At 39.7% G+C, this 25,813-nt stretch overlaps 1 protein-coding gene across 1 annotated transcript; it reads right to left on the reverse strand.

Moving 5' to 3' along the window:
- Positions 1–686: 686 nt before the first annotated feature.
- Positions 687–22,376, reverse strand: YTHDC1 (YTH N6-methyladenosine RNA binding protein C1). Its single transcript, XM_068403372.1, is given in 18 exon segments — positions 687–1,896; positions 2,584–2,718; positions 4,308–4,370; positions 4,475–4,514; positions 4,607–4,643; positions 6,094–6,176; positions 8,696–8,862; positions 10,753–10,836; positions 11,904–12,031; positions 12,130–12,181; positions 12,183–12,239; positions 14,151–14,245; positions 14,862–14,915; positions 15,407–15,496; positions 16,788–17,142; positions 17,275–17,603; positions 18,221–18,322; positions 22,281–22,376. Coding segments are annotated over 18 exon segments (2,124 nt in total). The 5' UTR covers positions 22,309–22,376; the 3' UTR covers positions 687–1,671.
- Positions 22,377–25,813: the final 3,437 nt, after the last annotated feature.

Genomic DNA, 25,813 nt, shown 5'->3' on the forward strand with positions numbered 1-25,813 from the left:
CACTGAATTTGATAGACTGCTCTAACGCTACTGCTAATAGGTATACCTCTCAGTGCACAGTAAACTGTTTTGAGGAACCCAAACATATGTTGAACTTCTTGTAGTGTTCAAAAAATCCCAACATATTTGCACGTTGGAGGTCAAACTTTTTGCTTAGTATGTGTAGATGTTTACTATAGCTGTGTGGGCTAAAATATACAGAGCCCGAATTATTGTCAGATTTAAAAACCACATTTCCACAACTGCCACACAGTGGCCAATCCTGTACTGTTTATAAAAACAGCTATAGTACTCAGCACTGTGGAGCTGCAGTCTTCAAAGCACATGCTACAATCTGGCTTTGTTACATGAGAAGACACTGAAGAAAGGTTACGAAGAGGTCCACCAAGGCAGTGCTACTCATACAAGTTTTGAGAACTAGGAAGTTGCTGGAGAAACTGAACAACTTCCACTACAAGTTTTACTTTTCCTTTTTCACAGTTTTACCATTGGCATTTAGATGCAAATATTTCCTATTTAACAGAAATAACAAGTGATGCAGTAATCACTACAAAGAAGACAAGGGGACAGCCTGGATCTTGCAGGACTAACACACTCCTCGGAGACAGGTATGATTATGGCCTAGGACAGCCTCTCAATAGCTCGAAGATCACTGGATTAAGTTGAACATGTAGGGCCTTTTTTAATAACTCTGATTAGCTGCAGGAGCTATAAGCTGACTACTTCACTGTGGAAACAGAAAAGCAATTACCTTTTATTTAGCAGTCCTCCTAAATTCAGCCTTCAGATCAATTTCACTTATCATACGAACCTTTAAACTATTTTTTAACACAAATGCTTTCCTAGAACTGCTAGAATCTGTCGAAGCTGGCAAGCTTAAAAGACCAAGAAACCCCATTTGGAGTTTTAATCATTTCAATAGTTACCAATTTATTTTTATAAAAAAAAAATTGTAGCAATGTAGAATACAGCAATATTTTCTGGTTCCACACACGCAGGCTGTGAACATTCCAAGCAATGTGTACATTTTGGAAGGAGACTAGACAAGAGAATTGACCAAAATGTTACTGAACACAGGAAGATTTTTAAAAAAGGTTAAAAATTAGATATCAACAGTGTCTTCTTAATATTGCTTTCATTACTGAAGACTGAAAAAACACTTGACTTTACAGGTAGGGTTAAAAAACAGGAGGGAAAAAGAAAAAGGCTGCTACAACACTGCCATACAGTCAAAAAAAAAATCATACTTCAATATTTGCATACTTGATAGCAGCATTCTCCCACTGAACCATGTGAAACTACAGGAAGAAAACATCAAAGCAAAAAAAAAAAAATATATGGCAGTTATCCATCAGTATTCAAAAACCTAGAATGAAGTCACTAAGTAGATGAACACTTATTGAGAGTTAATCAATATCTACATTCTTAGCTGTTTCCCATTCTGCTCTGACAGAAATGCGAAGTTGAGTGCCAGCTTTGCGTATTTTATTTTTGGCTGATTTGAGTTTTTCCAGTTCATAGTTCACTGCATGCTTGGAACAGAGAAGGTCATTATAAATCCTTCTACACAACGAACTTTAAGTAGACAGCTGAAAATAAAATGTACTACTTGTAAACACACAAAAAAATACAAGCTTTTTTTGTTTCAAGTGAGCACTGGTTCCAGATAGATTATCTTCGGTATCTACCTCTTTCACCTCTGTCTCTGTCCCGGTCACAAATCCTCTCTCTCTCCCTTTCCCGATCACGGCCTCTGTCACGTTCTCTGTCTCTTCTATTATCTCTAGGACGGTCCCGTTCCCGCTCTCGGTCCCTCTCCCGAGGCCTGCTTCTCCGACCGCTGACAACTGCTTGTGTGCGGCGAAGAAAGTCATCTACTCTCATGTCGTAGTCGTGCTGTGATGAAAGGACAACTCTGTTTATTTTCTTTCCCAATTACAATCTCCTCCCTTCCCTTATCCATAGGGTTGGCCGTAACTCTTGGGAAAGCCCAGTATTTAAAAAAAAAAAATTTTTAAAAAATTACGTCCAGCATCCATAAGCACAAGTTTCTTCTTTAATCTTCAGGGCAGCACCATGTCTGTGCTTCCACTGTGCAGAAGCTGGAGTTCAAATGCCAGATATCAGCAAGAGACCAGAAAGCTAAGCAGCCTTCAAAGCCAGCTAACAATCTGCCCTGGTTTTTGATGTGCCTGTAAAAAGTTATAAAACATAAACTTTTCTGCTGATAAAGTAATTTGTTGTGCATGACTGCAAGCAATGTTACAGGCATGTCCTTATTCAAACTGGGCTTCAGCATGGAAAGCTTCAGAGCTAAACAGCTGGAAGCCATTTTAAGCACACACCTCAGTTCAAGAGTATGTTCTGAGCATTTTGCACTCCTACATCACCTGCAAGAGAGGCTTTTCAAAGATGCTGGAAGTCTCTAGTCAATCTAAATAACTCATCTTTCCAAGGAAAACTAATACAGGTCTTAAAAATGCACTTCTCAAAGTCAACAAATCTCAGGTTAGGCTACATCTGTACCCAATTCCTGCTCTGGCCTGCAGACTCATGTACCCCTCTGTCTCTGTGGACACTTACTACTCGTTTGTCTCTGTATCTTGCTTCATGTGGTACAGGATGATGTCCTGAGTATGGAGGGTGAGCTTGAGGTGGAGGTGCATGGTGCTGATAGTAAGGGTGGTGTGGTGGCTGCTCCATACCCGGATACGGTGGCTACAAGAAAGTTACAGGAAGTTTGTTGAGTGTTTCAAAACAAAGGAATGCACACAAGGCTGAGTGCTGGGAATTAAAAGCAGAGGTTACTTTCATTCAGATGGAAGACATGAGATCTAAATATATCTGATCACAGCCTCCAAACTGAATAGTAGACTATTTTTCATTAAGTAGCGTAAGGAATGCTTTACTACTTCTCTACTATTCTTTTTCAGAAGTTTGACCAACACCCTCCCCAAACATGCCTCCTTTCCATATCTGCCTCAAAGTGATGCTGTACATAAAACTTCTGCTACTTAAACGTAGTGGTTTTTTTTTAAATCTGTGCATATGGAATGTGAATTTTGTCCAAACCAGCAAGCTTTTACAGAAACGAATCTTTTCAGTGCCATTCCTTATGAATATACTCCTATTTTAAATGAACAAACTTACTCTGCAAGACAAATTATTTGACAAAAGGCTCGCAGATAATTTTTTTGTTTTTAAAATAAGACATCTCTTGGTTGTTCTCTTCCATTTCTTCAATCAGCAAGGCCTGCCTTTCCCATATTACCGAAGCATCTTTGCTTGCATTGTTGTTGCAAAGGAAGTAGGTGGAATTGCTGGATTTTAGGATGACTACTTGGACAGCATGCAGAATGGGGAAGAAGGGAGAAAAAAACTGGGAGATTCTGGGGGCTTAGCGGTGTTTGAAAAATAATTTTCCTCCCAGTCTGACAACTTTGTTCATTTCCTTCAGTTACGACAAACCAGAGTTGTGTTTCAGCTGAGAAAAATGACAGGCTATAGTAGCATCTCTACATCTGACGCTGCCTTTTGCTCATTCACAGTATACACAAGAGCCAAAAGACTCATTACAGTTATCCAAAATCAGGACCCCCAGGGCCAGAATTACTAAATATAACCAAAATAACTAGTTATAATGACTACTCCTTCTGACATGATGGCAAAACCACAGCTGTACAAGTGAACAATCAGTTAATTTCCATGTACACAGCCACAGATACATACACTCATACATATGCTCATCTGACTGGGAAAAAAGTGCATTTCAGGGGAGGCTGCAATACAGCAAGACTTATTTTGATTATAGTGTGCAGTACATTCTGATACTTTCCTGCATGCTTCACTGCCACAGCCAAAAGCAAGCCACTGCGCAACACTAGAGCATGCCAGCCCATTCCATGAGCCTCTGCAGCAAGTCCACCTCTTTGCATTTGCTGTTTGAGAGAAAGCCAATTACTATGAATATTTAGCAGAATACAAAATTTCATCACGCCCTCTTGTGTAGGCTGAAGGAGGGTTCTGCTATTTCCTCAGAGCTTTCAGTTTCTTGTAGGTTCAAACCCAGACAGATTCCTGCTGCCGTACTGCTTACTAGAATGCTGGACTATTGGTGAGAGCTAAGTAAATTACAAAACACTTGATATAAATAATTTTTTCCCCTAAAAATTTTAAATAGTTACAGCAAAGATACATTTTAGGAAAAGGGAAGAGTTGAGCGCACATCAAATATGCTAGGCTCCTCTAGGGGTGAATAAAAAAGCCATATTCTACAGAGAAAAAAATGAATTCAACAAGACACAAACCATTCCTTGCCATGGTGGTGGTGGTCCCATGTTGTGGAATTCCCTCACGTAATCATTGTAGGACTAAAACGAAAGACAGTAATATTAACATTTGTGATGAATGTTCTTTGGAAGTGCAGAAAGCTGAATATAAGAAGTTCCCCTAAAGTCTGCATGCACCAACTTACCCCATTTAAAAATACATCTCGTCGAACTCCTGAAAATCGTCTGTTGGGAATAAAAATTTGTAGAACTAAATCCAATTTATCCATACAGACAAGTTACCAGGGCATAAAATGAATAACATGAACACACCTTACCTGTCTACTTCGGGATATCTGGGATCCTTTATATACCCTGTTCGAACATCAAGCAAATTCAGTTTACCATCTCAAGTTATCAGTCTTAAAAAATATTCTCATTAGAAACCGTCCTTTCATTTTGTGCCAGCTATGAAGTTGTATCTAGCTGCCATTACCCTTGCTTTCAAAATAACTCTCAAAAACTTGCAAGTTCTTGTAGGCAGTACAGAAAAATAGTATAATGTAGTAACAAAGAAATGATAGAGACATAGCCATAGGAACTTGCACACAGTACAAAGGAATATGCAAGGGGGTATCTGTGCAAATAAAGACTTCAATTTTAGTCAAACGAATTGGCAATGCCCACAAATTCAGAGGGTACTGTCCCTTGGCAGTCAGCACATGGCTGTTACTACTTACTAACTGTGTATTCAGTAGAATGTGTTCATCTGGGGCAGCTCTTCAGGCTGATTTCCTAATAGCTTTTGGATACAATGTTACACAGAAAATTAAAAACAACCTAAAAACCATCTGGAAAAGCCCCACAGAGCAAAGAATTCCTATAGCTTCAGTAAATCCCAGGAAGTAAACTTTAAAGAGCTCAGTAAAATGGTGCAAAACACCAGGCATGCTTATGCTAATAAAATAATGCTTCCGCGCTTCATTATTTAAAAATAAAAATTGTTCTGTGCTCTAAACAATGGTTGTGGAAAGCCAGGGAACAGCAACACCACTCCTTTTTCCATCAAGAACACAGGCTTTGCAGTCAAGCTGGACAGATAAGGGCATGTTCTTAAGAAAGATTTAGAAATCTACTACTGAAATAATGGAATACATATTTCTAACAGCAGTGAAGCACGATTCGCTAGATTAAAAGTGACAATTTCTTAATAATTGCGTTCTGAAGAAAAAAAAAACCTGGCAATATTACCAGTGTTGTCACTGCATAACCACTGCAAACATTTCTTTCTGGAGAACAAAAAAATTCCTTTCTCAAACTCATCATTAGACCCTCTTGTAAAATGTAGTGAAGCTTCCCCCTCCCTTCCTCACATCAAGCTTGTAAAAAAATTATCTCTGAAAACATAACCGAACGCCTACCGTCATCTCTAAACACAGGCTGCTAGTCAGGCAATCTCAACTGACTTTCCCAGTTGGAAATTTCTGATAAACATTTTAATTTGACGATTAGTGCATTGAGAAGTAGGTCAAATCAATTTTGTATTAACAAAGTGCTTGAGAGGATCACTCACAACAATGTACACAATTCTGAGACTCTGAAAAGGGCTCAGCCTAGATTAACTCAGCTCTCTCTCTCTCAACCCAGTGAAAGTGTGTCACTGACTTCTGCGAGAGGTGGGTTAAACCAGCAGGCAGCACTTGGGACAAGTCCCATTTTTATATCCCAGTCATATCAATATTTTACTTTTGAATTAATGAGAATATGCTAAAAGAGAAAACACTCGTGAACTGGTGCACACAAATCTTCATAGTAAGATATTAACCTGGTCTTTGGTGAAACTCAGGGGGATAGTCAATCCTTGGTTTCTTTCTGCTGTTATGAATATCATAATCTTCTGGTCGACGCCTACACAAATTAGATATCAAAGATTAAACAAGGTTGCTTGGAGCATTCGTCACAGCAGAATACCTCACAGGAATAGCCTGAGCTGCCCAGGATCTCAATTTAATCATTCTGAATTCCATCTGCTTCAAAATGTTCTACAGCTTTAAATTTGAACTCAAATAATCAGGAACAACAGTCCAATTAAATACCCTCCACTGTTACTTTCTGGCTACAGGAGCTTTGGTAGTTAAGGAAGGAATTCTACCCAACTGTACCTTCGTACCAAACAAAGGGTAACAAATTTGTCTAAAACAAACTCAGGCTTTAACATTACACTTTCCACATTACATTTTGAAACAACCTAATCGATAACAAAAGAATTTACAGAACTAAATACAGTGAAAATAGATGGCAAAACATATCATTACAGTCAGAAGGCATGGACATTGCTATGGGGTAAAGAATTCTATAAAAGGTCTATTTCCAAAACATTTATAAATAAAACTCTGCGTGCTTTGTGAAATTGCTTCTTTCACTGTAGCTTTTCTAACTGGGTAGGCCAGTGATATTATTCCTAACAATTTCTGTTCTAAGCAATTTACCAGCAACACATCGGTGCCTTTTACAGAAAGTTTAAGAACGCTTAAGCTTCCTAATAATTAAAATAATTGGGGCTCCTCTCTATACAAGCAGCTCTTTTACGGAAGAGAGATCATCTTTAAGAACTTCACTCTCAGGGAGGAAGTTTGATTATAAAACAGTTACACTTCAGTAGCTGTTATGTTTAATAAAGAACTGAAAACTAGCTGCTAATTTTGCTCCATCAACGTACATAAACATTAATAGCAGACTCCAATGCTAACATACCAGTGTTTCTAAACACAAAGCAGCCACAAATCCAACCCCTTACCCCCCACCCAAGCAATATAATTCCTTATGACAAGAAATTAACACTTTCTTAAATCGCTTAATTACTGTGCAACTTGCTTGCTGAGTAACAAGCGCATGTAGCTTTTAGTTTTATAGTCATTTCTCCTCCCCCTTCCCAACTTCAGTCTTTAAAGCCCACCAAACCCAGTTACTAATAAGCTTTATAAAATGAAAGCAGATTCTTTACTATGAGCAAAAAGCCCAAAAACCAAAGCAGTTGCATCTACAGCAAAATCAGACCAAGAAAAACAAAAGCTGGTGTAAAGAATAAACATACCGCTTTCTTGTAGTTTTGAGAGTGCATTTACGACCGGTATAAAATATGATAGAAACAGTTCATATAGTAGTCCAACTACTGACTGTAAGCTGTAAGCCACATACATAAATGGAGGCCCTGGCAGGCTTGAGAAGGTGTGGTGGTGTTATATGTATAGTTTGCAGTCCATTGCAAAACCTTCACTTGTATATACTTTATTGCACTGGAAACCTCTTAGCTTAACTTCAAAAGCCATCCTGGTGTTCAGTCCTTTAAAGCCAAAAATAGGGGGGCGCTGCCAGGTTTCCTCCTACCTACTCGTTACAGTGTCCTTTTTTTAAGCTCAAGGAAATGGGGACTCTTGTTGGGTATCTGTACCTACCACAGGATGTTTCCACAAAGAGGAAACTTAATCAAAGGTTTCAGCCCAAACCATACATCAGTCTGTATGCAAAGTGGCTACACAGGGAAAAGGTGTTTGGCAGGAGGGCTAATATCAGTTCTTTGCAAAGACTTCTCCAATTCTGTAACAAGTTACACCCCCTTTTTTTCTGGAAAATGTTGTTAAGTTCATATAGCAGTGATCAATAACCATGTCGATCCTCTAAAAATACTTTTAAGTCCACAGGTACTGCCAGCATCTGGAAAGGTTGTATATACAGACACAGCAACAGCCATTCTTTTTGGTTTGTTGCCGGGTCTCCAAGGGCCACTTGATCCCTTTTGGAAAGAACCTACTGTTTTCAGAAGCTCAGCAAGATGTGTGAATTCAGTGGTTACATGTTAGAGAATATTTGGCAATGGGGTTAACACATCACGGTGAAACAATTTGAAACAGTCCCAATAATGCTCCTCTTGAATATCAAAATAACTTAAATATTTTATCCTCAAAATGAGGCGGCATCTTCTGCAAAATTCTAAGTGATCCTTATAAAAGTCCCATATTTGATAAGGCTTATCCAGAGACACACCTGAAAGAAAAGGCTTTTACAAGATATTAACACATTTTTGGCATAGAAATATTTCCTTCTCTCCATCTAGCCTGCTCATAATCAAGCCAAGCTTACCTACAGCTAGCATTACACGTTGCATTATCTCAATAAATGATCTAGTCTAAGCTAGACAGCACTTTAAGAGCTTTTTTCTGCAAAAGCAACGATCCCCATTTTCCTCTTGAAAAATGACAGACCAGGGAACCATGTGAAATCCTCAATGAAGCCACAAACTTGTCCATGCAGCTTGATTTGAGGATTTTCTCTCTTCTTTATCGCAGGGAAAGCTTTGACGAATCATATTCCTCCATCACGTTATTCTGATACATGTGCCTATTATCAGTCCAAAGAACGTTTCTAACCTTCCCACGTCCCGAACGGGGTCTCGACGGGATGGGCGTCCTCTTGATCGGGGTTGTGAGTGCATTCTTCTCTTGTGCCTCATTTTATGAATGACTTGATATAAGTCAATACTTTCATCAGGAGGGAAGAGAAGACAAAGTTGGGTTCCACATTCCGGCTCAATTTCCTAGAATTAGTTAGAAGTTCAGTAGTGGTTTATAAACTGAAGAAATTAAACTCTCCCCAAATACACTGACAACATACATTTAAAAAAAAAAAAAAACAACGACACTTTGAAGAGACTTCAATATCACTAGAGACAGAGCAAAATTCACTTACATTACCTTTTACTCTTTAAGCACTACTTAGAATGTTCATAAAATAGTCCAACACTTGGGGCAATCATATCTTCCCATGAGACATACAGGCCACATCACTGTTTTGCTACAAAATCAGAAGACTGTTTTTCATCACAAAGAAAATTACCACCTATTACAGAGAGAAAGGTAGAAAAAAAATCCATCCCAGCTTCACATATAAAGCCATGGCCTGATGAAGTTGACTGTTACCACTCAAAAGCGAGTTCTTCAGTGTATGACAGACAGGTCCATGAAAATACCAGCTTAATGCTTGACAGTAGTCAAAACAAGCAAATTGTGTGTTCAGGACTATTAGGAAGAGAACACAGAAAGTCATTATATCACACTGAAAGTCCATGTTCCACCCACACCTTAAACACTGGGTGCAGTTCTGATCCCTGCATCTCAAAAAACAGAGAAACAGTAGAAATGGAAAAGCTTCAAAGCAGGGCACCAAGGATAACTGAATGAGCGCAACAATTCCTACATGCAATGACTGAGAAGGTTGGGTCTCTCCAGCCTAGAATAAAAAGGAATATGTGGGGTATGGGGAACATGACAGATACAATGGGAGTGTCCGACACCACGAGTTGTTTGGAGGAGAGAGGGACAGAGATCAATTTGTTGACTCTCTCTTTCGGTACAAGAACTCGGGGCCATCAAATGAAGCCAGCAGGAGCCAGGTGCAAAACAATCCAAAAAAGTGCTTCTTCAACCTGGTGACTAGCGGAACCAGGCCTGCGGAACGCCTTCCCAAAGGATGTTGTAAATGCAAGAAGCTCAGTGCACACGTCCTCAGAAGAGAGATCCATTCAGGGTTACACAAAATATAAATGGATAAACAACAATCACTTCAGGAAATAACCTGAGTTGAAAAGCAGGGAGAGCAAGCATTAGACAATGCTTGCCCAGTACCTAACAGTACAGCAATTGTGTGAAAAAAGATTAAACCCAAGTCCAGATTGCAACTCTGTAGTGAAGTGGACAAAACATGAAAAAATTTATTTCCTTGACCAATTAACAGAAACAAAGTTAACTTAGATCCTTTTTTTTTTTTAAGTTCACACTAAATTAAAAACAAGACTGAAAATATTCTTTTACCTCTGCTACCCAAAGTGAACATGTCTATGGGCAAAATAACGCACAGCCTCTACATTTTACCATTTTCCATACAGTATGGGGATTATGCAACTCCCATGTTGCCTTAAGAAAGCAGAACCCGTAATTTTAGTGAAGGCTGGGTTACTTGATGACAGCAGCAACATACCTGCACTCTGGTATGTCTGGCAAGACAAAGAGCCACTCCACTTAAAATTTCCTTAGCATATACTTCAAATAGTAGAGTCTATGCCCTAAGCAATACAGTATATAAAAAAAATGCAATGCAGAACACAGCTGGAAACACCAGAACTTGTTCTTAAAAACTGATGCTATATAGGTTTGCGCACCATACAATGCAAGGGATGTTACATTTCAAATCCAAAATATCACAGTTATGAAGCATCAAACACTCCTTATCACAAAGATGACAACAGAATCGGCACTGTATTGTTTCCTGTTTTCTTCCGCAACATTAGAAATAAGATGAGTGCCTTTGTCACAGTACTCTACTGCAAGTAACAAACTGATCTAAAAAAGATTCCAAATCTTCTGTACATACAAAGCTGAAAGCAAGCACTAGAAGATGTGAGTTACAGAAAAAAAAATAATTAACAAACCTGTCCATCGCGTCCAATCTTTACTGGCTTATGTTCGTTCCAAGGATTGGTCAGGTGAGCAGACTTAGTGAACGGCAATTCCGCCTAAATATGCAAGTGGTATCATTTATAGTTTTGCTTCCATTTTCCGTAAATAAAATTTAAAAATGCATGCAGCAGGACATTACATACAAAATAATCCTGTTACCCTTTGCACTGTCAGGTCTTTGAAAGCACGTATGAGTACATATTAAGTACTAGTAACTGAAGATTTCACTTTGACTTATTCCAATATTAACTAGTATAGCCCATACTATGACAGCCTATCTTATTAAAGAAATTTTGTCTTTGTACAATATCGAGATTGTGCTCGCTTATTATCTCACCATCTGAATACGTTGACCAGTCTCTATGTGAAGTGGCAGCTCACCGAATATATCTACCGAAATAAACCCCTGAGCATCTGACCTAACGATGAAGCTAGAACCACTTTGAGCTGGAGGTGGGAGTCACTAACTTCCAAAGGACTTTTCCAACCTAGATTTTTCTCTAATTCAAAGTCTCACCTTCCTGTATTTAGTCCTTCTGGCAGCCCAAAGTGCTTGTACAACTATGCAATGTATCTCACAGGACTGACATAGCTCTTTTTCTTAAGATAAGTTTAAAACCTTTCCTGTAAGACATATTTAGTTAAATCGATGAACATACAGCTCACAACCTATACATTATGCAAAGTATCACTACTATTTCATGTTATTTTAGAGCAGCAGCATTCTCTTTGTTCAGTCAGATGCCAAGATGTCAGATGAAGACAGATCTGTCCTTATAGGATTTTTTCTCCCTTTTATCCACAGCTGTCTATTCAAGTGAGAAGTTGTTTTTCCTCAAACACTTCAGAATAGAGTTTTCTGGTTTCAGTACACAACCAAGTGTCAAAACTCCCTAGATTAATTAATTGTCTACATTAAAAAAAAAAAAGTATTTTTTATAGTGCATGTCAGGTACAGACCTGAGTCCCAAGATCAGTAAACATGGTGGTGTGGATTTGAGGAGACTGGAGGACAAATCTCTGGTTGAATCCAGTTTTCAAAAGGATGCTGTCAGCACTCGAGTGAGTAATACACAGAAATGGTATTACAGTGCCTTGTCACTAAACAGCAACATAAATGAACAATTATTTACCTGCAAATCCAGTCAATTTTAAAGACACCTCCCAACATTTTTGCGTTCATTCCTGCAGGCAGCACCCAGTGTATAGGTGATCCTCCATGATGGGACTCTGAAGACAGTCTTGCAAATCCTAAAGGATTTCACATGAATTGTAACAAAGACAACAAGAAAAGCTACTGCACATAAAACGCACTTTCACTTACCTTGATAATAGCTCACTTCCCTTACCTTGGAATTTGCCACTTTCTCTTACAGAAAATATCAAAATAACACTCCTCGCTGGATCTAAATGCAGCATTAAGCTTCTTTTCATTTACTGGAAGTGTCGACCATACTCCCTAAAACAAAACAACCCCCACCCCACAACCAAAACATAAGAGTTCATCTCAAGTGATTTAGCTAACAGAATTATATACTGCAGATGAGGAAAACAAGACCGAAGTAGTGTTCTGGGATAGAAGATAATGGAAAGAGAACGGTATTGCTAAATTCAGTTCCTTAAAAAAATATTTTTAGCCTGCTGCATGTTAAAACTTTTAAAACATCGCTTTTCAATCTTTTTTTGAACACTGCAGATGCATTTAGACCATCTACAAGGTTTCATTTGTAATTATAATGATGGACAGATACATTAAAAATACTAAAGGCAAAGGTTTTCATGTATGTATTAAGTGACTTTGGAGTTATTGTATTATATAATACATACAAATTATGAAAAACCAGCAGCATATACACTGACAGGTGGGCATGTACACTTCAGTAACCTTCTTAGTATGACAAATTTGTTGAGGACAGCTTGCAGACTTTAAAACTTAGTGAAAGGCCAGAAACATGAAAGACACCAGCCCAACATTTTAAATTGGCAAGACAACTCAAAACAGTTTGTTCAGCCTCCCACATCCCTGCCCACTAATTCCTACCTTTCCCTTTCACCAGCCATTGTGTAGCCATGCACAATAAAACCCAATCTGTTTTAAGGTACCAACTGAGCTGAGCTATAGAATACCAGTTTGCTGTATTACTTTTCAGCAAGCTCAGCTCCCCAGTCCATTCTCTGGACCAACTCAGAGGAGAAGCTTATGCTAGTTTAATATGTTCAAACTTCAGCCTCACAATATGATCTAGGAGCTACTGAAGAAAATGTTCCTCCCCTTCCTTTATTATCGAAGATATGTTCTGATGTCCTACTCTGTGCTCACATTAGCGCTTGCCTGACTCTGACAATTCATTAGTCACCAGAGAACTATTTTTTTTTTTAATAGCTTTCAGACAGATGTGTATTGCTTTAGGCTGCTTGTGAAGCCCTGCTGTGAACTAGAACAACTTACTACATTGGCACCACAAAAGCCAGTTTCATGAAAATGTAGTGGCAAAGCACTGATGCCTATACACTGAGAGACAAAGCATCCCCTCCAAGAGCTTTAGGAACAAGGATACTGTTGCAGCCCCAAGTGTGGATGAAGCACAGAATGGATATACTCCTCTAAAGAGGTAAAGCAAACACCAGTCAGAATGGTGTTCACTGATCAGGCCCAAAGCTGGGAGGGGAAGCCAAACCTGTCCAGGAATCCTAAGATTAATTTAACTGGTTTAATGCTATTCTATTTTATAAAATCTTCATTAATAGAATCACCTACTCTGTGTATATTGCGTAATAGCAAACCAGCTATTTTCTCTACAGGCTGTTCCAAGTAACGCATGCAAATACAAAACCACCAGAGTGGCCTAGTGCCATTCCTCAGTAGCTGAAAGTCCAGTGCACTGGAATCCCTCACAAAGAACTTCCGTACACCAGCACTGCCAGGCATACATTTCTGCAATAAGGCTTCAGATCCCTGAATCAACTGAAAAAAAACCCTTACTTTTATAGCATTAGATGAAAGTCAAAACAACCTTCTGAACCTCCTCACAATACAGCGATACGAACACAGGTGCTTATGAAAGGGAGAAAATACCATCAGAGCATTCCCAACGGAGGCTGGCTTAGGATGTTATCAAACAGACCTTGAGGCCCCTTTTTAACCCTACTCTTATCAAGATAAATGACTGATGGTCTAGAAACTTTTCTAGGTTACAGTGGAAACAAAATAGCTACCCTTGAAGAATCAAGGAGCAGTAACTTTCATCCTTGCCTCTACCAAGATCTGAGTGATGGAGAAAGGAATGCATCTATCTATATTCTTTTCTATAGTAGGCTGGGTGTTTTTGAAAATAGACGAAGTGATCAGTTTGAAGAAAATTCAACATACCTTCGCTTTAGCAAGTGATACGTTTTCATGGTTGTTACTCTTGATGAGAAAGAATCTTGCATCTTGGAGAATGTACTTAAGTTTACTTGTTTGGTCTGAAAAAAACAAAGCGTCAAATAAGCTGAACTGTAAATATTTACAGTTGTCAAAAATGTTGCTTTGAGTGTAGACAGTTGTTTGTTTCCTTCAAAATACACTGTATCCCACCCAGTTCCTACCTATGTGTTATCACAGTCAGCCACCCAACTTTAAACTTGAAGTCTAAGCTGTAGAGCACAAAATGCCAGGGGAAACGAAATCAAAACTAAAACTTAGATATTCAGACAAAAAAAAAAAAAAAAATAAAATCAGCATGATTCAGTGATGTTCCGATATACAGGATTTATTTCCTTGCTTAAGAATGTTTGGATAAACACTGGGTAACATTCGTATCAGCACAAGTTGTCCAATAGGGAATGCTGAAATGTTCCTCTTTTCAGATGTAAACACTTTATTTTTGCTTTGTCGCCTCCACAAGGAGCAAAGTGACTGAACTTTTTGCATATTGCTCTCAACACATGCAAAAGTACCTCAAGATTCACTTGTTATGCTCAGAATAATTATGCGCTCAAACTGATTTATATCGGAACACTACTACTTCCAGGTAATTTAGTGAACAGAGACAATGGCTTGCTATGGGGCATGCATTAAAAATTCAAATTTAAATGATACCTTTTTGGACAGCACGAACGGAAGATGATAATTTCTCATGCTTCTTTTCTGAACCTGTGTTTAGCCAAAGTACATTTGTTCAGATTGAGCCTTAATAGAGATAATATACAATTTCTACAGCCTTGTCACATACAATTTTCATTCATGACAAATTATGCTTTCTGGCGCGCACCCACACACACAAAAAAAACTATTCAATGTGCACGAGTGTTTTGTTTTGTTTTTTGGTTTGGTTTTGGGTTGTTTGGGTTTGTTTTTTCAAAATATTATTTGAACAATTTCCTACTCAGAAAACTAGTCACTGAATCATCATCTTCCAAGTTTAAAAAAAAAGTGAAAATTCCACTTAAGCAACAGAATAGCATTAAAGTAACAAGAAAGCCTACTTCCCCCCAAAGGTATCCACACACAACATGCCAGAAGTCAATACCAAATTATACAAAGCTACATATCCCATAAATCTCTACAGCCAGCTACATTTATTTCAGATTACACATTAAGATTTGATGCAAGTCATGATGACAAGCCATAAAAGGAAAGAATACCTGCATATGATTCTGATGCAGAACTTCCACTTCTGTCAAAAACAATCGGAGAGATACCTCTAGCTCTCTTCCTCTCCTTCTTTTTCTCATCTAAAAAAACCCCATAACAAATAAAAGTAATATATTAAACATCAAGTGGCAGGCAAAATTGAGATTAAAAGTACTGAGACAGGAAAATAACATCTGTAATAGTGAAGTTAGCATTTGGCTTGCACGTGAAAATTGTGGTTGCTGCCTCAAAACTATCACGCACAGAAGAAGCAAATGCTAGTTACTCAAGCCTTTAATTCACAAAAGGAAGACAAACGCCACAAATCTCAATTTTGTGTAAGTTTAGAGACAGAATTTATCTTGTAGGTGTTTTAGTAAGGGTGGTTTGGCTCTTCTCGCCAGCCTTCAGCCAAATTTGCAACACAGAGCACAAACTGCGCTACGACAGTGATACGGGCTCATTCACCCAGAGCTCAACAAAATGGCAAGAGGTATGAAAACAAAACACTGTGGCACACAGGCAATTATTTCCACTCTTAAAAGTGTTACTTTATACTGCGGAGCTTTTTAGAACAGTTATTACAGCTTCACTTGTCTTTAGGTTACACCTTTCTGTTCTCTAATTCCAAACAGTACAACTGAGCCAAAAAAGGCATTATGTTAAGCAGGATGACCACCTATGGAGACTTCAGACAAGGAAGATACACAAGAGGAATCTTAACAGGATTGCAAGCCGCCTTCTTAAAAAAAAACCCAAAAAAACCAAAAAACAACCCCACCAACAAAAAAACACAAACAGCCAAAACCACTTATGTCATTAATACATCACATCTTTAACTTAGGACCAGTTATAATATACAACTGTGAAGCATTTGTTTCTAGTTTCTGCTTAGAACATTTCTCTCAGTTTGCCCTAACAGCTATTCATTTCAACTTAGGTGTAGATTTCCTATGCTGAAGCCAGCCACTCTTAAAGATTTAACTATCCTTCCCTGGGGAGATGGTGCTTTTACTACACCAGTCTACCTGGTCACTCATCTAGATGAATACAGAACAGCTCAACACCAACTTAAAACGAATCATATGGGAAACTAAGCCATTACATACCTCAGAAAATACTAATTCTAATATTTCAAAACATTGCAAGGCCAAAGCAATCAAGAATACTGTGAATCCTCAGCATGGTAATCCTGATATTCACAAGTTTTGGTATAAGGAAATACCACTTTCCAGTACATTTTTTCCTTGCCTATGGTGCTTCACAAGTAACATCTTACTGACTTGTGCTACTACGGCTTACTTTTGACATAGTCAGGAAGCGGTTATTTTTAAAAGGACCCAAACTTTTAATAGCAAGGTATTTCAGATTAGCATGCTAGATGTTACGTACCTGATGCATCTGAACCAGACCCAGATCTGACTGACCCATCTGTGAAAGAGGCGGATTCAGAATCAGAATCACTGGCTTCACTTCGTGTGTCATAGTCATTTCCCTCCTTCTGATCTCTCTCATCCTGTTCATACTCTTCTTCATCCTCCTCCCCATCTTCTTCCACCTCTTCATCCTCCTCCCCTTCATCATCTTCCTCTTCTTCCATCCCTTCCTCCTCATTCTCTGTATTGCCTTGTTCAGAGGAACCACTACTGCCAGTCTCGTGATCTGAACAATATTCCTCGGAGTTCACCTCTTCTTTAGAAGAATGGCTGGATCTGCTTGGTCTTCTATCCACATCATGCCTGATTCTCTGATGTTTAAAGAAAAAGTGAATCAGCAGTCATATAACATTGTCAGGATGCACACACAGTCCTAAGAGAACGTGCCTTATAGCAGTCTCATATAATTGCTTTATTTATAAGGCAGCAAGAATATTTAATACCTCTGAACCATCTGGCGTAGAAGACTTTGCCCTTCTGTCAATATCCCTCTTTCTCATGCAAATTTTTTCTGGTTGTCCTTTATAAAGTTCCCTGGAACTGCTCGACATGCGCATCTTTCGATCACCATCCGGGCGCTTGTTTCTATCGGACCTCTGATACTCCTCATTCTTGTATTCTGATACTGGTTTTCCTTTCATACTCACTATTCTCTTGTTATTGCTAAGTGATGAACTGGGAGGCTTTGGCATCATCTGCCTCGATGAATGCACAGAAGGTTTTTGTCTCTTGCTTTCAGCATTTTCCATCCTGTCAGTTTTTCTTTTTGATCCTTAAATAGAAAGAGATATCAAGTTCAATGTTACTTTGTACATCAAATCAAAATCTGTGCAGAGGCTCCTACTTTCTCTACTTTGGGTAATTCCCCTGTTGCAGTCATAGGTAGCATCTTCCATTTGCAGGCTTTGCAACAACACTCAAAACTGCTTGTTAGGAACAGCTCATGTTCTAAAACACATATTTTACTTTAAAAGAGCAATCCTTCAGGCTTTGGCAGGTGTTTTCTGAATTCTATATGTGGGAATGCTAAACTAAATGCCTATTTGGCCTAAAGCCAAATCAAGAACTGTGCTGGAACCAGACTTTGGGACCCCTTGCTCCATTTCCACTTCACTTCATCAAACCAAAAAGGACAGTAATTTTCTAACAGCAAGTGAATTCAAAACAAGCCAGACTCAGCAATTGCTTCTGAGACAAAAGGAAACCTAGTTAACTGCTTGCTTGGAGGTCACGTGAAAAAGCAGATGTCCATGAAATAAAGACTTTGGAACTCTTTCACTCTTTGAATCAGGTTATAAAAGCTGCTACTTCAAAAACTTTAACCCTAGTAAGAAACATTTTTTTTACCATCTACGTTCCTGCAGGACACTCACTACCAAAGTCACCTACCCTTTTTCTCACTTTTATCTTGCTCACTGTCCGGGTTATACAACTCATCATCTTGGTCAGGAGCATCAGTCAAAATGTCATCCAGAACATTCAGTTCACCATCTGGGGGGAAAGAAAAAAAAAAAAAAGTTAAAAACAACTATAAAAAGTCTGGATATATAAATTACAGTAGAACTAGTATTTACAAACCCAAACATTTCCTTTAGGGTTACTGATTTGCCGCAAGGCAAAAATTAACATCTTCTTGATTTATTTCCACAATTTCGGTTGGACGGATCAAGCAAAGCCAATAAAAGAATTAAAATACGTCACAGGACGCATTTAGGCCTCTGAATAAGGTCCAAGTTGGCTCCTCATGTTACACAAGCTTTGCAGGAAAGCTGACCTACAAATGAAAGCTTAACAAAAAAGCCTGTACAAAATTCGAGAAAAAGGAGGCTGGGAGACAGTCTTGAGTGCCATAAGCAAAGAGGAGGGACCTCTCTCCTCAAAATCCTGAAGAACTTCCACCTTAAATTATCCTCCCTCCTGCCCCACTATTTTTGCTGTCATTGCTCTGTTAGGAGGTTGAGTTTTGTGGTTCACCTGTAAGTAGAAAAAACGAACAGGGCAAGTTAACAACAAGAACATAAGCTAGGTCACCCCACCGAAGAAGGGGGAAGTAGTACTTATTTGCTGCGTAATTAATTCTGAGCTGCTCTGAAAAAAAACTCTACAACTAATTCACCTTGATCAAAAGGGCAAAAGTTTAAGAAAATTCATGCTAGAAGCAGGAAATGACCACACTTGGTCACACAACTTTTAAAATCTGTCACTATTTCCAACTGTTTCACTTTGCCTGAAACCAAAGGGGATATATGGTGATTCTGGTAGAAGAAGGATTTAAGCTTTAAGACAGCAGATCTATATTCAAAGCACTTTAAAACATAAGAGTGAACTAAGCCTAAGCACACAAAGGGAAAATAATAGAAAAGGTATTAATTTTGGAATCTCATGTTTATTCTAAACTCTGGAATCCTTAGCTCTTTCCACTTTATAGTACTATGATTGATTCTGTTTTCTGTGGGCAGGAAAAGGAAAGCAGAGCAAACTCCAAGAATTCAGCTAGTTGACAGTATCTGTAGAAGACACATTGTACAACGTTATAAAGCAGCAGCTAAGGACTCCCGTACCAGACGAAATCAGGGTAAGGCAGCAAACAAAAGTCCTCCAGAGTTTGGCAACTTGTGTACCTCAAAATCTTGAGCTGCGCTGTGAGTTTTACAGCTTGATATTAAAAAAAGACACAATCCACACCAGAAAAAAAGTTAGTATTAGAATAGTCTCTCTACCATATACTACTGAATCTGAAGTCAGCAAGTGTGCTAGTTTTCCCGCTGGCATTTCTCCACATTTTCTGTGGTAGGGGAATGTAGAAGTGGTCCCTGAACTGCATGATTGCTGTAGCTGATGCAAAGGAAGCAGTGCAGAGAGAGGTGAATCAAGCCTTTCCCTGGCAGTTTACAGCTAGAGGGCATTTAAATATAACACGAAGCTGCATCATAATTCGCTGGGGAACAGCCCTTATGTTTGTAGATACCTATATATCCACAGCAAATGTTCTTGGTGTTACTGATGAGATAGATATATGAGAGTCAGATTCATGGCTGTGCAACTGCTAAACATGGGCTGCCATTTCCTGGCTTGCATTCTGCTTCCCCGTGGAAGACCAGGCAAGTCCAGAGCACAAGATTTTTTTACTGGAGACTAATGACAAAGAGGTGCACTAGGATTAGAATATTACACATATCACCCATCTCAGATCACACATATTAAACCTCAGCTTTGTTTCCCTTTTGGTGAGGCAACAGCATCCTTGAGTAAACTACATTTTACCTAGCTACTGCAGCAGCATTCAGAGGTGCTAAAGACCAGTGTATCAGCTGGTTCAGAAATAAACGAGAAGATGAGGAGAATTTAACGGAATAAGCAAGTCTGACACATACTCTCTGATATAGGATACTTCTGGGATAGATGGGCCTGATTTACAGTTGGAACCTTAAACAAGTACTCAAAAGACAGGAGCAGGATGAGTCCCCCCTCCCCTTCTGTAGATACATCTATCCAATTTGCTTAAAAATAAGTTCCCAGAATTATTTAGCAGCCTGGTGATGCAAAAAGGGCAAATCGGAACACAGTTCCCATCTCTCACTTGCATCGGGTATACTGCTCAACTGACTTCCACAAGATGATTCCACTGTCATTGTTAGTGTTTAACCTGATGAGCTAAATTATCTCAGACAGGTCAAGAGAAGTATCAGGAAAAGCACAAAAAAAAAAAAAAGAAACAGAAAAAACGGTAGAGGACAGATTCCTTACAGTTCATCACTGCTGAAGGGGGAAGGTCCAAATGAGTCCTTTTCTTTACAGACACTCCCAACTGGGCTCTCCTGCTACTCATCTTTTGTTGACTCTGGGGTGTGTTGGATCCTTCCATGAACAAATTTAACTCACCTGAAACAGCAGGAAAGTAACCTGGGGAGGCCATTTTTCCTCTGCTGGCCACCAGTGTTAGATCTGTTCAAGGAAGGGTCCAAGCAAAAATCTGATTTGGCAAACAGAAGAGATAAGACCAGGCAATTTCAAACTAAAAGGGTATGTGAGATTTATTTCCACTTTTTAAAGCAGCGAAGTAGCATTTCTCTTCCAAAAGGAGCATAAAAATAACATCGTATTTACAGCAGAATAAGTTCAGTTACAAACAAATGTGCATTAACATCTGCTATTCAGTCAGAATCATCCCTTTCATAGGACAGAAAATTAAACGCAAATTAAAATATGGAACATAAAAACATTTCTTCTCTGCCACTCATGACTTGACCACTGTCAGTGATTTAAAAAAAAAAAAAAATCAAGCCCGTCTGGATAAATGATTATATGAGTAGAAATCTATAGATGACAACAGTAAACATTTCAGTTTCACTGTTCATCCACTGTGGCAGCTCATATCTGTTTCAACACAACCTGATCGTATCCTATCCCACTAGTCTTAAAATAATACTGTTAAGATTCAACCACCAGAAGTAATTTTACTCATCAGTTCTAACAAAATCTAGTGGGAATTTTCCACATGATTTAGTTTCACCATAAATATTAGAGACAGCAAACTTTCACCACTCTGACAAGTACATTTTACGGACATCTATCCTGCAAAACACTTTACATGAAATGTATTCCATAGAAATACAAAACAATGTAAACCAAACACAATGCTACAGTGATCCTTTATCTTTTTTATAACACTGCTATTATCTGCACTAATCACCAAACAGCAATCTTCCACATCTAAACTTTGTTTTTACTTCTTAACTAAACTATTTTGTGAGGACTGACTCATATAACCTCATAGACAACATGTGGATCATTTCAGCTTCCGTGTACAGTGACAAGCAGTTATAAGAGCTGTGAATATACATTACCTTTGAAACGTCCGATTTTTTTAATTCAAAGTTATTTTCCTATAATGCCCAGAAAGCATAACTGACTGCAAAAAGACGAGCAAAAAATCACCAAAATAATATTCCAACGCCAGCTTCTGCTTGCTAAAGTAACTATGTCCCTCGGCAGGAAATCCTGCAAAAAATACGGCTAGGGATCCAGGCAGAAATAAAGAAAAGCGGATACCTTCTGCGATAAGATAACTAGCATTAACTCGGTACCAATAATGTTAAACTTATGGCCCACGAACTTACTCCTATTCCCGTTGCTTAAGTCACCTTGCCCTGGGCCCACTGCCGCCGGGGCACCACACTACGGTACGATGGCCCTATCACCTCCAGTACCCCACCGCACACAGGGAGCGTTTCCCCACACGCCACGTCTGAAGACTACGAAAATGGTCCTCGAAGCGGGCCTCCCGGCCCCGTCACCCCTTACGGACATCTCCCAGAGTGAAGGCCCCAGTACCAGCAACCAAGCAGGCCCCGGGGAGGGGAGGATGGCTCAGGCGAGGCCCTCCCTCCCGAGCCATCCCCCCCCTCCCCGGGGCCTAGCCACTGCCCCCACCCCTACCACCGGGTACCTTTTTCCTCCCGGCTATCAGCCGCCATCCCGCCACCGCGACGCGTCAAACGCCTAAGATGGAGGATCCCACTTCCTGCACGTAACGATTCCCTCTTCCCAGAATGCACCGCTTTGTTTACGCTACGCGCGTCACCGGGCGCCGCGGGCGGACGGGCGGGGAGGGAGCGGGCGGCGCATGCGTGGTGGAAGGCGGGGCGGGGCGAGGGCGCGCAGGTAAAGTCGCGCGCGGCCTTTGGGTGCTGAGGGGGTGGTTTCTCATTTCTGTCTGTTTGCGGTGCGGGTGTCTGGTGTTACTGCGTGGCCGGCCCGTCTCAGAGCGCGGCCTTGAGCTGTTTCCTCTGCTGGGAGAAGAACTGTAGGGAGGGAAAGTGGTTTCTGCCCTCAAAGTGAAGCAAGCTGAAGGGAAGCCCCCCATCTCTTCGTGTTCCTGTGCTGTTCTGATAGCTGTGTGAGGTGTGGGAGCTCTTGCCGTGGGTTTTGAGTGGGGCAAAGTAACTATGGCCTTCCCCAGCGTTAGGTATTGCTGTTCCTTGGGGTTTGCTTTGGCTGTTAATTTCTTTTTTCTCAAACAAAATTGTTTTTTCTTACTCCTGGTGATGTTCAGCTTGTTTGTGTATGTTCAAATAGGAAATAAGTATGCTCTATCAATCCAAATTATTTTTTTAAAGAAATTTGGGATTAGAGTATACTTTCTTTCCTACTATAATCTAGGCGAAGACTTACCACCTCATCTTAGTTGCTCTCTCAGGCAGCTTGTAAAGAGGCCTGGCCTGGCTTGTGAGTGGCCTTCAGTAGTTTATTAAGTCTGTGTGTAACTTGCAATTATCAAGTAATAGCTTGTTTTGTCCACTATGGTATTTTAACTCCTGTTAACTGGCACGCTACTTTTACAAAAACTGTATCTACTTTTTTTTTTCAATGGGAGTAGATGCATAGCAAGGTAATTAATGCTGTAGACTAAATGATAATTCTTGTTCTAAGGCTGCAGATATTAGCTGAAGTAGCCTAATGGGTGCAGCTAGTCAACTCAATGCCTCAAATTCCTCCCTCCAGAACAATGCAGTTCCAGGATGCTTCACTGGATATTCAGTGTGTTTGCCTGGACTCAGAGAGTGGATGGGTTAGTACAAATGTCTGGTCAGCACAGTAGCTGTTGGTTAGCTTGAGGAAGCACTTTTCCTTTCCAGTGATGAAGGCTGTAGTGCAGAAAGCACTCTATAGCACTGGTTGGTATTGTCCATCTCACTTCAAAACTGTGGAAGTAAAGCCTGAAAAGAGGATAAAGCATCCCCTGAAGAACTGAAATATTTCTGCAGAGAGATCATAGAAGTTGGAACTATGTGAAGAGGTGAAAATGATGACGTGATTGTGAAGTTTACAGAAAGAGATAAAGATACCTGTTCTTCAACTTTGTATTGGCTTCTTGATCTGATTAAAGGTGGTTATTATTGCTGTAGTGCTACAACTGACTCAATATTTGCTCCTCCCACGATTCTTTATCTATTCTATGGAGTTTTAATTTGTTAAATATGCAGGACTTGACACTAGTAGTTTTACTGGCACTTAACCTCTTGATGCTGTAGTCACAGACTGAAGCAATTTGTGTGTGTCTGTGTTCATATCTCATCAGTTGGGTAAGCTGCTTGTGGAGTGACCTTTCAGCGAATGGCATGCACGCAACAAGTTTATTTAGCATGCACTGTTTATAAGCAATACTTGCATTCTTTAATTTTACCCTGTGGTAAGAAATTACCCTGTGGTATTCACTGGGTGTTTTGTTACCAATAAAAAAAACCAAACCCTGCCTGTCTGCGTGTAATCCAGTCCACTAGATGGTGTCGTTAACATGAGTTAAATGGAAGGGCACGTAAACGGAGCTGCAGTTTATGTCTGTTTCTGTATTTTGAATCTACAGGAGCACCAAGACTGCTTTGGTGAAGGCTGTGCTTTAAAGCCAAGTGTGGCACAAAGTTAAAATATTGGTAGCATGAGTCTACCACCTCTACTGTAGTATGTTTTTGGGGTGGGAAGTCTGCAAATGAGGATAGCTGCTGATGATTTTCTCAAGGGCCTAGTGGCTCTATATAAACTAAACTATCTCCAGAGGTCCTTTCCAACCTTAACCATTCTTCTGTTCTGTTATTGATGGGCTCTTGTTGAAGAATTATAGGGTAAGAGAGACTCCTTAGTGCAGCAAAGCAGCTGATAGCTGTGGCTTCCCATATAGATTACAATATAGCAAATCCCAATGGAAAGGAGGGGTAAAAAAGGGTGCTAAGCTTGGTAGTGGGTTTCCTTTTAGTTCTTGCTGTGCTAGAGATTTGATAGATACACTTTTATTTTAAGGGACAGATAATTGCTTTGCCCAAACCTGTTTTAAAATGAATGTTGCAGAATACCCTTGGTGTCTGCAGAATGCCTTTCGGAACCAGGTTATGACAGCTGCCTGGAAGTTCTCAGTTTAAAATGGTCTTTATAACATCTTAGTGTTAGCCCATTTGTCCATGTTTTTTGTGCAAGTGACTGCTGATGCACATTCTATGAAGACTGGGTCTTAGAGATCTGCCACTGTTGAGGAATGACTAGGGTGACTGAGAATAATCGTGTCCTAGGTTAGAGATGAGATTTGGGCCTGCTTTTATGTCCAGGCCTTCTGCTGTCTATCAAGGGACTGAGTGGGGATGGTTGCTGACTGCTTGAGGTATATTTTTGAAAATTATGTCTTTGTAGGCCTATTACAGCCTGTAAAACCTGCAACTGTGGAGAACCAAGATGAGGTGGGGTTATCACTTTTGTAAAGTAGGTTAGCTTATCTAAGTTAGATTAAAACACAAAATCCACTGATTCAGAATGTCTTACGCATTGGAGGATAAGACTTGTTACTGCTCCTGCTCTTCTCAAAAGCAGACTTTTATGATGCGAGTCAGTGGGGAGCCATTCATGTAGCTGCATCCTGGTGTTTAAGTCTCTACAGATACACCCATACATTTGGCTGGTGTTACCATGTGTATGATTCCTATAAAGTCTGATACCTTTCAGAATGTATGCACACTAACCTTTGTCGTCTGCTTACAACCCTGCAACAGTAAGGTGTAGGTTATACCAATTTCTTCTACCTTGCTCTAATCTGTTTATGCCTAAAAGCCTTTCTAAAACTACCATGTGATGCCTGAAAGTATTTTGGCTATGTCAGCCCATGGAAGATGGTTACAATTAAAAAAAGTGACTTTCAAAGAAAGCTGCAGAGTGCTGGCAAACACTTGTTGACAGAGATAGCCATGAAGTATTGTTTGTATTTGATTTAATTTCTGATTTGCACTTTAAGTGAGCTTCAGAAGGTCCTAGTACAGAAATATATCTTCTGCGTGCCTTTTGTTCCTGTGCCTTGGTGCATTGGCAGTAGCGTGCTTCCTGTTTACAAGGTAATTACTGTATTCTGGACTGAGTGTATGTCAAAGCCAGGTACTTCAGGCCACTGAGTTTATTGGCTCATGGAGTTAACTGCTGTGTAAACAGGTAACTCCCTATAGG

This window comes from Nyctibius grandis, chromosome 6 (genome assembly GCF_013368605.1).
Source record: "Nyctibius grandis isolate bNycGra1 chromosome 6, bNycGra1.pri, whole genome shotgun sequence".
Taxonomy (NCBI): domain Eukaryota; kingdom Metazoa; phylum Chordata; class Aves; order Nyctibiiformes; family Nyctibiidae; genus Nyctibius; species Nyctibius grandis.